The sequence below is a fragment of the Maniola jurtina genome, chromosome 14 (assembly GCF_905333055.1).
Source record: "Maniola jurtina chromosome 14, ilManJurt1.1, whole genome shotgun sequence".
Classification (NCBI taxonomy): Eukaryota; Metazoa; Arthropoda; class Insecta; order Lepidoptera; family Nymphalidae; genus Maniola; species Maniola jurtina.
In genome coordinates, this window is record NC_060042.1 from 11,186,976 (window position 1) to 11,204,044 (window position 17,069).

General features: G+C 36.0%; 1 protein-coding gene across 1 annotated transcript; it reads left to right on the forward strand.

The window, feature by feature from the left end:
• The first annotated feature begins 481 nt into the window (after nt 1-481).
• Nucleotides 482-16,248, forward strand: LOC123872136 (synaptogyrin). The gene is made up of 5 exons (XM_045916291.1): nt 482-742; nt 2,207-2,444; nt 7,472-7,608; nt 8,835-9,012; nt 9,650-16,248. Exons 1-5 carry the CDS (start codon nt 641-643, stop codon nt 9,679-9,681), a joined length of 687 nt encoding a protein of 228 aa, XP_045772247.1. The 5' UTR covers nt 482-640; the 3' UTR covers nt 9,682-16,248.
• The last annotated feature ends 821 nt before the right edge of the window (nt 16,249-17,069 follow it).

Sequence of the window (17,069 nt, forward strand, 5' to 3'; positions counted from 1 at the left end):
GCGAATAGAAATCACATGGCATCAATCAAATTATTCTTCAAAGAAGAGATAGTCCAAATCAGTAAAAAAACCCCCCGTTGTTGTGGTTTGCATACCTTTTACAGCGCTTTTAGCTTTCTTTAAATCAGAAAAAATCGAAATGCTAAAATGCATCTGCTTGGGAGAAAATATAACTAGTTAGTTATTGTAAAATCTAAACAAATTTATGATGGAAACCTACAAAACAAAATTTTCGTTTAAATTCATGTGATAAGTAGTCATATATAAACCCCTATCTATAATTGTAATATTTATTTGACTCGTGAATGAAAAGTCTTATCCTGAAAACCCTGCACTATTATAAACTTATACTTTTAGCTCTGTCTATTATTTAAGTAGTCTAAGCCCAACCATAGACAAGTGACAACACAAAAATAATGGCTCTATGGCTCTAAGGTAGAGCTTTGACATTTCCGGGAAAACCTTGGAAAAACAATTTCTTATCTGTATCAAATGTCATTGTTTGCAAATTTGAGTCGAACGGAGTTGCGCGATCGATAACTTAAATTGGACGAAATTCGGAGTTGGAGAGGTCAGAGACATTGATGGACTCCTCGGTCCAGCAGTGAATATTGTAAAATATATTTAGGGAGTTTTGAAAATGGAAACGGCTGGTGCTTACGGGGGCGGAAAGGCTGGAGGCGCCTTCGATCCTCAGGCTTTCGTTCAGCGCCCTGCGGTTATAGTCAGGGCAGTTTGCTGGGTACGTAACGTTACATTACATAGAAAACACCTAACGAGCCCCTTCGAGATGATTTAAAACAACAGAACCACATAGATGCGCATACAAAACTTCTCAAAGAATATGAAGTTTTTCCAGTTTTTAAACTGTATTTTGTATTAGGTTCTTTAACAGTAGGGGTGTCTTATCGCTTTATCTGTAAAGAATTACGTTTATTTGTTCAGTGCTACCACAACAGCCGTATGATTGACCTTGTCTAATGTGATCATACACACTTAAGTGTGACAGCATATTACAATGGTTAATATTGTTACAGAATCAATACTACTCAGTCAATAAGTACATGCTTATCTTTAAAATAAATACTTTATTTTTATAATACCTGTAGGTTCATAGGTACTTACTTAAAGAGTAAGTATTTAATTTATAGCACAAAAGGCAATTCAGAAATCAAATTACTTATTACTTACATGTAACTAGTTTTGAAAATCCAATGAAATTAAGTTAGAATTTTCTTGCAATCACTAGGTATCCTGTCTGAAACCATCGAACCTTGAAAGTCTGTTACCTTTCTATGTCTTCACCTGTGTGGATTTAGGTTGTTGAAAATTCCCTTAGATCTTTTGAATTTCCAGAATAATAGTCCTATGACCAGGATCTCGGTGCTATATTTTCTTAAAATTGGTTCTGTAAAAAGGGTTACAGACAGACAGAGCCACTTTCCCATATATACAAAAGTATCATTTGGAAGAAATAACCTGGCCACAGCCAATGCCTTCCACCAAATTATAAATAAGTTCCTAAATCAAATTACCTAGTATAAGGTTAAGGCCACACCCTAACTCAAAAAAGGGTCACTCTAGATACTCATCATTATAAATAAATTGTACTATAAGACCAATCCTTAAGCTTCTCAATGCCTTGTATGCCTGATGTTATTGTCATGATCAACCTATTGCCAGCCCACTACTGAGTACAGGTCTCTTTTCAGAATGAGAAGGGTTTAGGCCATAGTCTGCCATGCTGGCCCATTGTGGATTGGCAGACTTCACACCTCTGAGAACATTATGGAGGCATGCAAGTTTCCTCACGACGTTTCCCTTCACCATTAAAGCAAGTGATATTCAATTAGAAATCAAAATAAACTGAAGAAATTTTTTATGTAATAAGGCTGAACTAATACAGGTTTGCTTGGTCAGTTTAGGGAGGATTTAAAATTTTGAAAGAATTATTAAATATGATTTGTATGAATTGAATGATTAAGTATATCAATATGTACCTACACAAAGTAAACCAAACTTATTTTTCCACTATGAATTCTAGGTAATCTCTACATTAAACTAAACTGGCAAATAAATCCTTTTCCAAACAATTACCTGCTCTTGGTAATAATATAAACCAGAGAAAAGTGTCTAGAAATCACACTATTCCAACTGTTCTTGTACATTTTGTCAGCAATATAGAAACTTAGTTGTATCTCTCCAGCTGTTCAGTGTGATCGTTATGGGCTGCATATCGGCAAAGGGCTGGTACATCAGCAAGACAGATGGCAAGGAGTACTGCGTGTATAACGATGACACCAACGCCTGCAACTATGGCGTCGGCATATCTGTGATCGCGTTCGTCGCGTCCGTGGGCTTCATCGTCGGCGAGTATCTCTTCGACCAGATGTCGTCCGTCAAGACCAGGAAGCATTATGTTCTGGCTGATATGGGCTTTTCTGGTAAGTTTTAACTCATAAACTTTCTGTTTTACTGGCCTTATAATACAGGGTTTTTATTGCTATGACAGTTAGAAAATCCACAGCGTGTTTAACGCGCCTTGGAACGTTAGTACAATTTTTTCAAGGACTTTTTACAATATTTACAAAGGGTAATTTTTGTGCAGTCCGGTCTTTCAATGTTCTCACCTACTGGTGGGTTTTTTACGGGGTACTTTAAAGTAACCCGTAAAAAATCTTACGCTAGCGTTATACCGCTGGCAGAAATCTGTCTCGTTTTAGTTGAAACTTACGTCTAAGCATAGTTTCAATCTTAGTATCTGCCTTGTATGCGTTATTTGATGCAGTTGTAAAAAATCTATTTTGACGGACAAACGTTCCCTGAGGACTGTTTAAACTGAATGATTCTATACCTAAAGTATGCGCCACTACGAATTCGATAAGATTTATCATGCAAAAAACACGCGGTGTTACTTTCGTGTGAATGAGGCCTTAATTGGTGCCATTAACAGGAATTAATGCAAGCAATAATCATGAAACACTTTAAATAATAATATACACACGTAAGTCGCACCAATTTGTTCTTGTATATCCAGTCCATAATATACTTAAATGCATAAGTGTGTTGTTTGTTTGTTGGTTAATTGGTTCGTTAGTTTGTCCTTCAATCTCTTCGCAACGGAGTAACGCGCAACGGACTGACGTGATTTTTTGCATGGGTTACAGTTAACAGGGCTCTCTCCGTCACTCGTTTCATACAATCGTAGTTCCAATTTCATTTGAATATTAAGCAACCAAAGTCCATGAAATTTTGCAGACATATTCTAGAAACTAATATCTGTGTCTGTGGTGTTTTAGATTTTTCTAAAAATATGTAGTTTTAAAATTACAGGGGCTCAAAGATTTGTATGAAAATTTTTAAGACCGCGTAACTTTGAAACCGAATATTTTAACAGAAATCTGGAAAACCACAGACATAGATATTAGTTTCTAGAATATGTCTGCAAAATTTCATGGACTTTGGTTGCTTAGTATTCAAATGAAATTGGAACTACGATTGTATGAAACGAGTGACGGAGATAGCCCTCTTAAAGACCTGGAGTACGACATAAGCTACTTTTATCCCGGAAAATCAAAGCTTTCTCACGGGATTTCTAAAAACCTAAATCCACGTGGACAAAGTCGCGGGCATCGGGTAGTTCTTAATACACCTACCGTGATTTTTTACGAGTGAAATAAAATGGCGCTATCGTTTACTATACGAACGACAAACATCGCGTATTTATGGTATCGCACTTCCTATAAAATGCAAAGATAAAGTTTGTAGCCTTAACGCTTTGTACCAGAGCTTTAAAATGAGGTCTAACTTAACTAAATATATGTTTCTAACTTATTTTTTAACCGACTTCATCGGCTAAAAAAGGAGGAGGTTCTCAATTCGTCGGAATCTTTTTTTTTTAATTTTTTATGTATGTTCCCCGATTAGGTACTCGAAGACCCCAGGACCGATTTGGATTTGTTTTAACGGTAACTGTAACTAAACGTATGTTAACTGCCTCGTTGGTGTAGTGGTTAGCTTTTCGACTACGAATCACGGTTCATCAATCACTGGTTTTCCCAGGTCACGCCAAAAAGTTACTGGATTTTCCTGCTGAAAAATTTTCAGTTTCTCAGTTCCCGAGTTGGAAATTGAAATGTTGGCGGTACTACACCGTGCTTGTGCCTATCCATTGAATCAGAGCGTAGCGGAAATGTCTCATTCAGACGTCAACGCTTTTTCACGTGTGAACAGATACTTGGGACTATTAATAATTGTTCTATTTGGACGCTTTTTTAACGGACGTTAAAAAGCTTTCGTGTAAATGAGGCCTAAAGGTTTCGATTATAAATGCAATCAGCAGGGCGATTCAGAACACTTCGATAACATAACGAATCGATTCGATTCGGTATCGATCTCGAATCGAACAAATTTTATCGTGCAATTCAGAACGTTCGAGAAAAGGATTCGATTCGATTTCGATTACGATACCGTTTTCGATAAGAAACATTGCGATTACATGTGCATTTATAAAGTATGTTATGTTACCAAAATTTTACTTGTTTTTAAATTCAAGTTAAACATTAAAAAATAACTTTTATTAATCTTGAAGGTAATTTAAGTCATTACTTAAAATCATAGCTTATTAAATTATTGATTTCGAGAGAAAAACATCGAAATGTACTAGTGAAGTTTTATTAAAGCTATCCTCGTAAATACAACACAAATGTCAAACATCAATTACGTCTGTCAATCAATGGCAAGTTTGGTTTTTTTTTATTAACTGGTTTTACGGCTCTGGGTTCTAGCCCTTTTAAGCTCGGTATTGTGAATTTTGTCCGCTGGTTTTAGGGTTTTGTACCCGAAGGGCACCAACGGGACCCTATTACTAAGACTCCGCTGTCCGTCTGTCTGTCAACGGGCTGTATCTCGTGATGCGTAATAGGTAGAGAGTTGAAATTTTCACAAAATGTGTATTTCTTGCCGCTATAACAACAAATAATATTAAATTTCAAAGTTTCAAAACTGTTGTTTCTTGTACGATGGTACGAAACTAGGTCAACAAAAAGATATCGAATGCCCTATAGCTTTCGATAAGTAAACATCAAAAATTATCGGACGTTCGACAAATATTATTCGGTTAGGTTGTTGTGAATAGCGTTTGATAGTCGTAATCGAACGATATCTACGTCTGTTCGATTCGTTTTCGGTTTCGACAATTTCACTGTCGATTCGGTTATTTTGAATTGAAAATACATTTTATCGAACGACAACTTGCCGAATCGATCGACAATTATGCTATCGAAGGGTTCTGAATCGGCCTGCAGGACAAAACAATATCCGTGACACCCATTCTCAGTAGTAGAATATGCGGCGATAACAGCTGATGTCAAACAATATGACCCGAACTTAATCAGTTTTATTGCACTGAATCACTGACTGACTGATTCTCACGGCGCCGGGAAATAAGACTGGGAGCAGATTGGCTGCTATCGACTGAATATTTAAAAAAAAACGGCCAAGTGCGAGCCGGACTCGCAAACGAAAGGTTCCGTACCATCATACACATTAGCCACATTTTTTTTGGAGTTTTTCCATTTACGTGTGCTGTAAGACTTTGCTGCTTGCCCAATTTTATAATTCTAGATCAATGGGAAATACGCTATCGGTTTTGATTGCCTTGACGAGTCTTGACTAGACAACAAAGTGATCCTGTAAGGTATCCTTCTTTGGTTCTTTCCGCCCCATGGTTCACTTACTACCAAGTGCCGTGTAAAGCGAAGAAATCCGGGCGCGATACCCAGAGGAGATCAAATCCTGCCGGTTCTGCAATTTTTGCTAGTCGTGGCTAGTTAGCTCCCAACCGGCAAAGCCGTGCCACCAAGCGATTTAGCGTTTCGGTACGATGCCATGTAGAGACCAAAGGAGTATGGCTTTAATGAAAACTGCCATACCCCTTCCCAGGTTAGACTGCATCATCACTTACCACCAGGTGAGATTGCAGTCAAGGGCTTACATGTATCTTAAACCTGAATACGAAAAAAAAGGTGCTGATTACGCAGCCCTGCTTTTGTTAATTATTGCCGCACAGGGCACTGAACTCATCACCGACGTATACATTAACAAATGTAGTAGGTACATTTACACATTGGAAATGGAATTTCATTGTTAGATTTTTCATGATAACAATAAAACGTCGTCCAATTGACCTTTCGCTTTACCGACCTGCCTACCTACCTAGCTACCTGCCTTACATTTCTACCCACCGACCGCTACAGGCTCGTAAAAGAAAATCTTGTAAAGGAGTTCTTAGTAAAACTGTTTACCTACTCTACTTTACCGTAAGAGTTGCGTCATATAGGTATTATGATAAAGCTGGCAAAGCTTGCGACTTCTACCTACTAGCTGATCTGCCCGGTTTTGCTCGGGTGTAATTTTATATTACATAATATTATATAGTTTATGTTATAGAACGTTTTCACAAAATTGATTAGTATACGAATGAGAGCCAACTACGTTTGTTTGGTTTGGCTCTCATTTCAACCCAAGCTATGTTTGTTTGACTCTCATTTTCAAGCCAAACTACGTTTGTTTGGCTCATTTTCCGTTCAAAAGTCCCTTCCGCTCAGTTCCGAACAAAAATCGTGGACCACAAATCTGTAAAATCAAATATCAATGCCCACTGGCCATCTAATTAAATAAGCAAACGCTAAAACATGCATTAAAAATTAATTGTTTGGCTTAGCAATTTAATGTGTAGTTGGTTGGCTTGAGCCCTTTTTGCGGGACTTCGTGAACTGACTAGTTGTATGGTAACTCTCTTATGAAAACTACTAACTCATACTAAAACCAATACTTTGCAGCGACCTTGACCGAGATACGACGTTCTATCCACTCCCACTAGAAGATGTGGGTTGCGAACGTTTGTTTGACAATTATAAGGAAAAGTGTTCCCGCATATGTGGAAACAAAATAGCTACTCCGTTAAGAAATGAGCTTTTATAAAGTGCATTTTCTTACTTACCTATGTCTTTCTCTTACATTAAGAATTACGTAGGATATTTTTAATGTAAGGGTAAAACTCGTACTAGGTTTTTGTTGGAAAGTTTAAAACACAGCACTTCTTTTTTATTCGAACTTTATGGCACATGGCAAAAATTATCATAAAAATGCCAAGTGCGAGTCGGACTCGCACATGAAAAGTACCGTATCGTATAAGATATTATACTGTACTTTTAAAAATAAAAATAAAAATGGCGGCCATTTTGAAATTCGCCATCTTGGTTTTTATTGCTATAAACTATACCGGCAATAGAAATAGGGACACACTCATTGAAAATTTCAACTCTCTACCTATTACAGTTCATGAGATACAACGCGCTGACAGACAGACGGACAGCGGAGGCTTTAGTAATAGGGTCCCTTTGATACGCTTCTTGTACGGAACCCTAAAAAGTACTCAATACTTCTATAAAACACTTATAATTTTCAGCGTTCTGGGCGTTTTTGTACTTCGTGGGATTCTGCTACCTGTCCAACGCTTGGGGCAAGACCGAGACCCCACCGGTGGGCACGGCTAACAACATGCAAGGCGCCATAGCGTTCTGCTTCTTCTCCATATTCGCTTGGGTAAGTATGCTCTCATTCCTAGATCCCATAGCGTATAGTGGTGTTCGGATCTTCCAAAAAAACATCATTTTTGACTCCATAATCATTTTGATATCTATCTAATGTTTTTTAACCCCCGACCCAAAAAGAGGGGTGTTATAAGTTTGACGTGTGTATCAGTGTATCTGTCTGTGGCATCGTAGCTCCTAAACTATTGAACCGATTTTAATCTAGTTTTTTTTTTGTTAATCTAGTTTAATCTAGTTTGTTTTTGGCTTGATCGAGAGTGTTCTTAGCTATAATTCAAGAAAATCGGTTCAGCCGTTTGAAAGTTATCAGCTCTTTTCTAGTTACTGTAACCTTCACTTGACGGGGGTGTTATAAATTTTTAATTTAGGTGTACTTTAGGTACACTAAAGCTTTGTTCATATTTAGTTCTAGGTATGCTACAGGTACGCGAACTCACGAGGTATTCCTTATACTTTGAAAGGGTAGCAAGAAAATACCGCGTACTTTACGACCTTCATGTCATAAAGGAACTGTCAAAGTTTACCAGTGTCTAAACAACTGAAAACTTGTGTCAGTATAACAGCAGTAAAGTTTGTAAATAAAACCGGCCAAGCACCGAGGGTTCCATACTCGGGTAATTGTTCCGACATTTTACACGATAAATCAAAAACTATTATGCATAAAAATAAACAAAAATCTGTTTTAGAATATACAGGTAAAGCCCTTTCCACAAATTCACGGTTTTCGGATTACTTGTGTAAAGGAATAAATCCGAAAGACCGTGCTATTAGACCTACCTACCTGCCAAATTTCATGATTCTACGTCAACTGGAAGTATCCTATCGGTTTTCTTGACAAACACGACGGACAAGCGGACGGACAGACAAACAGATAACGAAGTGATCCTATAAGGGTTCTGTTTTTCCTTTTGAGGTACGGAACCCTGAAAACTAAATTAAATGTGGTAACAATATACAACAGGAAGCGCTCCAAAGCGACGCCGCGCGTATGTCGGCGGGCGCCGGCGCAGACGGAGTCCATACTTGTATAAATTCAATAACTTGCAAATATCACAAACTTGACATTGGCTAATCAGAGTAAAGCCAGATTTAAAGAAAAAAAAAATATACAACAATATTTTTTAAACTATAAATAGACTGTTCCATAAACATTTTGAAGGTAGTTTTACTACAACGACCCATAAAGAAACTTGTAAAGTCAAACGTTTTTTACTGCAGGTGGCATGCGCTTTCTTCGCATTCCAACGGTTCCGCATGGGTGCTGATGCGGTGTTCGCCCCTGCCTACGAGGTGGAGGGCGGAGTGGGAAGCCCTGGCTCTTTCCCGGCCTACCCCGGCGCGCCCGACCCGCAGCCCGCCTACAGCGACCCGCCATTCTCGCAGCCACAAAGCGGCGGTAAGTAGCCTTCAAGCCTCAATAGCTCAACGGTTAAGAAGCGGACTGTAATCCGAAAGGTCGGCGGTTCAAATCCCACCCGTTGCACTATTGTCGTGCCCACTCCTAGCACAAGCTTTACGCTAAGTTGGAGGGGAAAGGGGAATATTAGTGATGACTAATATGGCTAATATTCTTAAAAAAAAACTCTTTGTCTCATAGCTTCGTCTGAGGAGTACACACACAGATTCTTTACCCTTGTGGGAGATGATGTGTACTGCGTCCCAATATACCGTAGGTAACGCCGTATTCTTTCTATTGGTACAAGTCTTGCCAAAATATTGATACACTCTTTATTCCAATCTATTATTATAAATGTTGTTATGTTATTGTTACCCTGGGGCCATGGAGTCTTAGTGTAAAAAAAAAAAATACGAGACATTTCACTGCGATTAATAGCCTCATGGGGTGACAGAAGGGCTGGCTCATTTTTTGGGCAATGGATCAGCCTGGCTGTCCAGCGCAGAAATGCAGCCAGTGTTCTTGGCACCATTCCACGCGGGCATAATTTCTATAATAATTAGATAAGGCTAGCTTCAAGTTTTATTGTAATATTTTCAATAATAAAAAAATAAAAATGTTATCTTGTTCATTTCAGGAAACATCGACTACACTGCACCGACGTACTAATCTGGATCGCATTTGACTAACATCATCACTTTCCATTATTTTATGTACCAAAGTTAAAATTAATACATTATAGTTATACAACCACATAAATAGGTGTAATGTCTTTATTTTGCGCATATTATGGAGTTTTTCTTAAACAAACTTGACTCTATTTAATGAAAAAAGTATTATTTTTTAGTCACTCATTGCTAAAACTATACTTCGTCCATTATTCTTTATTATTATTAACAGATGAGGGCAGTTTTTGGCTACTTTTTGGGCTAGAAAAATTCGTGAAGTTGTTTCACGCCTAATTATCCAAACTGGATATTTAATTCAAGAAATTCCAGTTAAATACAGTACAATTCCATAATAACTGTGAGGTCGATATATGATAATTATTTCCTAGAAAAGAATTTCTACCAAAAAACCCCAACTTGGTATGATATGAGTAGCTAGCTGATTACGGCAAATAAAAAATTGAATAATGGACCAGAAATAGTTTACTAGAATTCAATACATAAAAAGACATCTGTTATGTATTAATTATAACTTATTGACTTGACCATTGTTTTAATCATGTTACTTTTAAGTACCAAAGTATATTTTTATAATTTATTTTTAGAAATACTGTCCAATTTAGTTTATAATTTATTTTGTTAGTTTTCATAAGGGCCTCTTTTCACCATTTTACTAAAGACACAAATATTCCGAGTAACTGGGTAGTTAAAACGGAGTATATCACAAAGTTAAACTGTACAGGAACATCTAAAAAAGTGGTGAATCTGCCTATATTTTTCCATTAATCTCGAATATTCAATTTATTTTCGAATTATTAATAAGTAATATTTCTAATAATAACTTAATTAATATTACTAAATAGAACATTTAGGTTTTGCTTCATGGTACCTGCTTCTAGGTATATACGACAATATCACCAGTAATGTAAAATAATAAACCATATTATTATGTAAATATCATAAAAAAATACCTACCTGAGAGCTGGTGAATGATTTTTTTAAGAAATTTAATATTGATTTTTATTTTCAATAAAAAAATATTTTACGACACGAGATTTTGAGATTCTGGAAAAATAAAAAACTATGATTTTCATTTCTTGTAATATAAACTTAAGATTTAATAAAAAGTTAAAAATCTTTCACCAGGCCTCAAATTATAAATATTTATCAGACTTACTTTTTTGCGTGATTGTGATAATTTTTTCTTCTTCGATCGTTACCATTTTCACACTTGTGCCATGTAATATGTGTCATTCATGCTCTACGCATGATGTTTGAAATCATATAGATATAAAAACTCTTAATAATAATTTAATTTAAAATAAAAAAAATATCGTTATGTATGGTATGGTCACTTTATTTGGCCTGAAGTGTAGTCTCACTCGTCTACCATTACTATTGAAAAGTGTCTAGTTACCGATTGTTTAGATCTTTTTAAAATTAAGAAAAAACGTTATTATTTTCTAAGTGCTATTTTTTAATTTGTGGACTTTAATTTTTTTTTTTGTATTATTGACTAGATACTGATTGTAAACTTTTATAAAGTTGTCATACCATGTGAATACTTTCTCAAAAACAAAATTTACTTTTTTTTTTCTTGAATTTACACAATATCAATAGAAGAAATATTTTGAGAGTGTTCGATGAACATTAATTAAGTAATTCAAAATTTACTTACCTACATAATTAAATATAGAAAAAATATTCACGCATTTTTTGCAACCACGTGTAAAAACATTGTTATTACAGTGTTTAAGAAAACACCATTTTAATATTTAAATATTAAAAAAATAAAATTACTGCATATCGTTGTCGATATGACATTATTATTAAATATAATATGTTTCATAATTTACGGTAAATAAGTCGCAAATGTTCTAAAGCAAAATATTATAATGGGAATTAGGTAATGTGTATGTGCAATGGATTTAAAGGATTGCGCAAACGAGCCACTAATGCACTGGCCGGCGACCAGCTGCGAACTTTAGTTTTCATCACCATCATCATTATCATCATCATCAGCCGATAGACCACTGCTTGATATAAGTCTGTTTTAGAGACTTCCACAGACCCAGTCTTGCGCCGCGGCCGCCCGAATCCAGCGGCACCCTATGACTCGTTAAATATCGTTCTAACAACGCTACACTTTCCAGTGTGAGGTCGCCATTCCAGCACTTGGAGACCCCAACGTCTGTCAGCTTTTTGAGCAATGTGCATTGCCACGATTTTTCATACGTTTTGTATAAAGCCGCCGCTCCATCCCCTGTAAATTAACCAGTATGTACGGGAACGCCACCAATACTGGTATTTGTCGCGCGTCAAGTGTGGCGAGCTATGGAGAGGGCTATGTTAGTTTTCCTGAGGGGTAAGATCCAAAACGAGGAGACCCGCAGGAGAACCAAGGTCACTGACATAGCCCAACCTATTAGTAATCTGAAGTGGCAGGTTATGCCTGTCGTAGAAGTGATGGCCGTCGGAGCCAAAAAGTCCTTGAGTCGAGACCGCGTATAAGCAAGCGTAGTCTGGGACGCCCTCCAGCACGATGGACCGACGATATGAAGCGGCTAGCGGGAAGTGGCCGGATGAGGAAGGCTGAGGACCGGGTGTGGTGGCGCTCTTTAGGGAAGACTTATGTCCAACAGTGGACGTCCACAGGCTGATGATGATGAAATGTGAGGTGGCGAGTGTCGCGTTTGCGTTGAGCCTACACTTAGATATATCGGCTGTTAATGACAAGCTTTGCTGTGTTACCATGTAGCTGTAATGTTCAAAATATTATTTCACACCACAACCACACAGCGGAAATCAAATGTCGGCAGGTTAACGCAGCCACAAATTACTAAAAATGATACAGTGCTTTTATAAGTTATATAACTTTTATAAGTTACGCTGATGTACGATCGGCCTCAAAATTCGACTAGAAATTCCGCAAAACTATTGCATCAAAAACCTGTCGCACTTAGGATCTTTTTCATTAAACACGCCACGCACACCTAGCGCATATATAATCGTGCCACGCAAATATGGTCATTAAGGTGCTAAACGACTTAAGGCCTTTGACTGTACCTGCGCAAAAAATCTTAAATTTGAAATTATTAATAACTAATTAAATTTGCAACAATATCTCAGTCAATCACAGCGCGCGCCATTGGTTGTTGGCTATGCGCCATGTTTTTTACGCGCGGATTATGAGCGAGATAGCACGAGTCTCTGTTGTTCTTGTGTTTAAAATCTTAACATCAAGCAATAAGGTTTGTATTTTATATTGATGTACATTACATTAGTATTGGTGTTGCGCTTTTCTGCGCAAAATAATTTGGCCGATACGACTTATGAAAGTGCTAAGTGCCGCGAATGGTTGTGTTTGTGGCCACGATGTGGTCGCTATAGACCAGTAACCACACGTTTGTGGTAGCCGTTGAATGCGACTTGAAATTGTGGCCAATATTTACTTACGCGTTTTCATTACAATTTTGTACCGCTATGGTGTGGTTGTGGCACGTCTATATGACCCTTATCATCTGAGCTAGCTATTCAGTATTATTAATATGGACTTTTAATTTTAAAAAATTAAGCTAATCGAAAAATAGTATTTTTTCCTACATATTATTATCTTAGAACTACATATATATTTTTCTAGTAGTGTACCTACCTAATTTATTAAAAAATGTATCAAAGCATTTGTATAACTTAGGTAATGTTTATTTGCATATAGTTATAATATTTAAAAGACAAAATTACTTTAAAGTAAGGTCTTAAATAAGTACAAACTATAAAATTCGAAACTGTACAGTTCGAAATGAAACAATATTATATTTTAATGCAAAGATATCGTCTTGAATTTCAAAAGGAAATAATAGGTATCTTTCAAACGATAGGCCCTAAAGTATTTATTTTGTACGATTGAAAAATTCAAATTTGGCTTGATAACTCGATTTTACTGTTAAGATTTGAATAGCGCGTCTAGTTAAGTAAAATAGCTTGTATCATATTTTTATAATAATTACGCTCCTTTCAAATAAATAAATACATTTGGATAACTGTTATCGTTTGTAATGCGCTGAGTGTAAATGTACTTTTTGATGGGTAAATCTTAACAGTAGTAATTCATTTATATGTACAAGTTTAAAGTTAAATTAATTGAATGCGCTAAATTATATCAACAAAATCCAATTGTATTCCTTTAAGGCTGATTCACATCAATTGCGTACACGTGACACGTGCGCAGTGTGGCGCGTAAACCCCTAACACACCGGGTTACGCATACGTCCACGTTTTACGCAAGCGGTGTGCCATGCTTCATACAGTTCCATACATTACAATGCAATGGTACGCGCTACGTCTACGCTTACGCAGCCTGTGTGAACGAGCTGTTAGTTAAACTCTTTAAAGTATTCCTTATTTTAAAGTACAAGACATTTAAATTGAAAAATGATACTATTTTTTGGTTAAAATGCTTAGTTTGTTTCATTCGTAGTTGGCTTGTGAGACAATGGGAAAATGAGCAAGAAATGCATACAACTACTTGAAGGAAATACAATTAATTACGGTTAAAAATTAAATGTATTCAATTAGTCTAACATTAAATTGAATTCATAATCTACTGTCACGATTCACCTTAAACTAAAACGTAGACATTATTACAGATATTTTAGATGTAGATATTATATAATATATATTATAACACGATTAGATCTGTTCTGATAATAATGAAAATGTACTAATCAATAAAACAAAAAAGAAAAATACACAAAAAATTGTAATAAGTGTTAAATATTATGCTAAAGTATGGTGTTTGATGACATTAATGTTGTTGTGCATAGTGACTATTGATAGGTTTTAATTTGTTGACCGAAAAATAAAGCATACGTAATTCAATAGTGAATTATAATCATAATTCAATACAATTATGATTAATTATATTGAATTATAATCATTATTCAATACAATTATGATTAATTATAATTTTTAAATAGTATGTTTTTGATCACGGAAAGAAATGTGACCATGTAAACTGACTATGATACTTTGACTATGCCCAGACTTTATTTACTAGACAAATTTGTGTCTTAAGACTACGGTTGAGATCAATAGAGTGACTTCAGAGGGGTCTCTCCCTTCCCTTCTAGAATATGTCTGCAAAATTTCATGGACTTTGGTCGCTTAATATTCAAATGAAATTGGGACTACGATTGTATGGAGTAAGTGTCGGAGAGAGCCCTGTTAAGACACTGTTAAAACAGCGTTATGTTGCTAACAAATCTTTCGCGTTTTAACTGAAACTTAAGTCTAAGCAAAGTCAAAGTACACTCAACCTTGGTGTCACTATAAAATACACCTAACAACAAAAGGGTTTAGCAATCAAATCTCAAAGAATACAGGTTTAAATTGGCCTATCTTCAGCCATTGTCTAATATCAACTATCCATCAAGATTCGAAGATTCGACGTTGTAATTTACTATTGAATCATGTACTTATTTCCTTTTAAATATTCACAAATGTACATTTCAATTTTTAATTGTATGTTAAACTCATTTGTTGTAGAAGTAAAAGGTTCAACCAATTTTCATCTCAATGTTTAATAAAAAACTAATCGTCAAGGTTAAATAAAATTACGATTCAATTAGGTAAGTGCCCATTACTTTATATCAGTCTTGAGAAAACATTTTTTAAAGTTTCTACTAAAACAAATGAGGGTAACATTAAAATCTGTGGTATTAATAATATACCAAAGACTTTCAGATACTTAACAATCATTATTAAATATAATTATTATTAATACTTTTCGGGTATTTTTTAATAGATGAAAGTAACTATAGAAAGACCGGTCAGCTGAAACGCATAGTGGCGTGGGGTGCGGATTGTGGGAGGGTGATAGCGACATTGAAGTCCTTGATTTTTACGTCAACTGTCTCCCTCCCACAACCCACGCCCTATTTCACGAGCCGTCTTAGTGAAAGGGTATACCTATAGCTAACGGAAAACCAAAGATACATTATTGTATTGTAAATTAATTATTACAAGTATAGCACTACCAATTTTAAGTTAAGTTACACCGATGTACTTGTGCAGAAATCTAATTTTTGAATGGCGCGCAAATATTAGCCAATCACAGCGCGCGTTCGCCCGCTATTGATTGTTGCCTGCGCGCCGTTTTCTGCGCAAACGAATTTTGCCGAATGCGACTAAGGCTCAGATCTATAGAGCGCACTTTTACTTTGCTCAGACCTAAGACACTGTTAAAACGAGACAGCGTTATATAGCTGGTATGAATCTGTCTCGTTTTAACTGAAACTTAAGTCTAAGTAAAGTCACAGTACGCTCTATAGATGTCAGCCTCAAGGTTAAACTGTTAAAACATGAATATGTTAAATCCAACTAACTATAATTGAATTACAAATCCAATTGTATAATGTAAGTAAAATGTAAATTGTATAATTTACACGCACAACAAAACGCGAAAGAGTGTATAATAATTGTATTTAATGATAATTTTACTAATTATTGTTTATTGTATTTATCATGTAAATGAACAGTAATGAAAATAAATTGAAATGATAGATATGTGTCAACGTTGTTTTATTTATTCACTAGCTGATGGTCGCGACTTCGTTCGAGTGGATTTAGGTTTTTTGAAATCGCGTAAAATCAAAGAATTCCTCTTTGATTTTCCGGAATAAAAAGTAGCCTATGTACTAATCCAGGATATTACCTATCTGTCTCCATTTCAGCTTAATCCGTCTAGTAGTTTTTGCGTAAAGGAGTAACAAACATACATACACACAAACTTTCGCCTTTAAAATATTAGTGCGATTTCATCACCATTATCAACCAATAGACTATAGATAATAGATAGAATAGAATAGTCTATGGGCAATAGGGCCGGCGCACATATTATGGCGGAGGGCAGCGCAGAGCATGCCCTCTAGGTCTCCTCTACCTAGGTCCTAGCCGTGACTACTCTGCGTAGTACAAGAAAGAAAAAATTGGATGCGAGTCGGACTCACACAGAAAGGGTTCCGTACCATCATATAAGAAATAATTTTTTTTTTTAATATTTCATGGCGGCAATTTTGAAACTTTTAGTATTTGTTATAGCGCAACAGAAATATACATTTTGTAAAAGTTTCTACCTAGTATGGTTCACAAAATACAGCCCGCTAACAGACAGACGGACGGACAGCGGAGTGTTATTAAGAGGGCTCTCTCCATCACTCGTTTCATACAATCGTAGTTCCAATTTCATTTGAATATTAAGCAACCAAAGTCCATGAAATTTTGCAGACATATTCTAGAAACTAGTCTGTGGTTTTCCAGATTTCTGTAAAAATATTCGGTTTCAAAGTTACACGGTCTTAAAAAATTTCATTCAAATCTTTGAGCCCCTGT

Excerpts from the sequence above, each read along its gene's own strand:
- LOC123872136 (XM_045916291.1), top strand. The coding sequence starts at position 641 with ATGGAAACGGCTGGTGCTTACGGGGGCGGAAAGGCTGGAGGCGCCTTC. Across the intron at positions 2,445-7,471 it reads GGCTGATATGGGCTTTTCTG|CGTTCTGGGCGTTTTTGTAC; the intron begins GTAAGTTTTAAC and ends TATAATTTTCAG. Across the intron at positions 9,013-9,649 it reads CTCGCAGCCACAAAGCGGCG|GAAACATCGACTACACTGCA; the intron begins GTAAGTAGCCTT and ends TGTTCATTTCAG.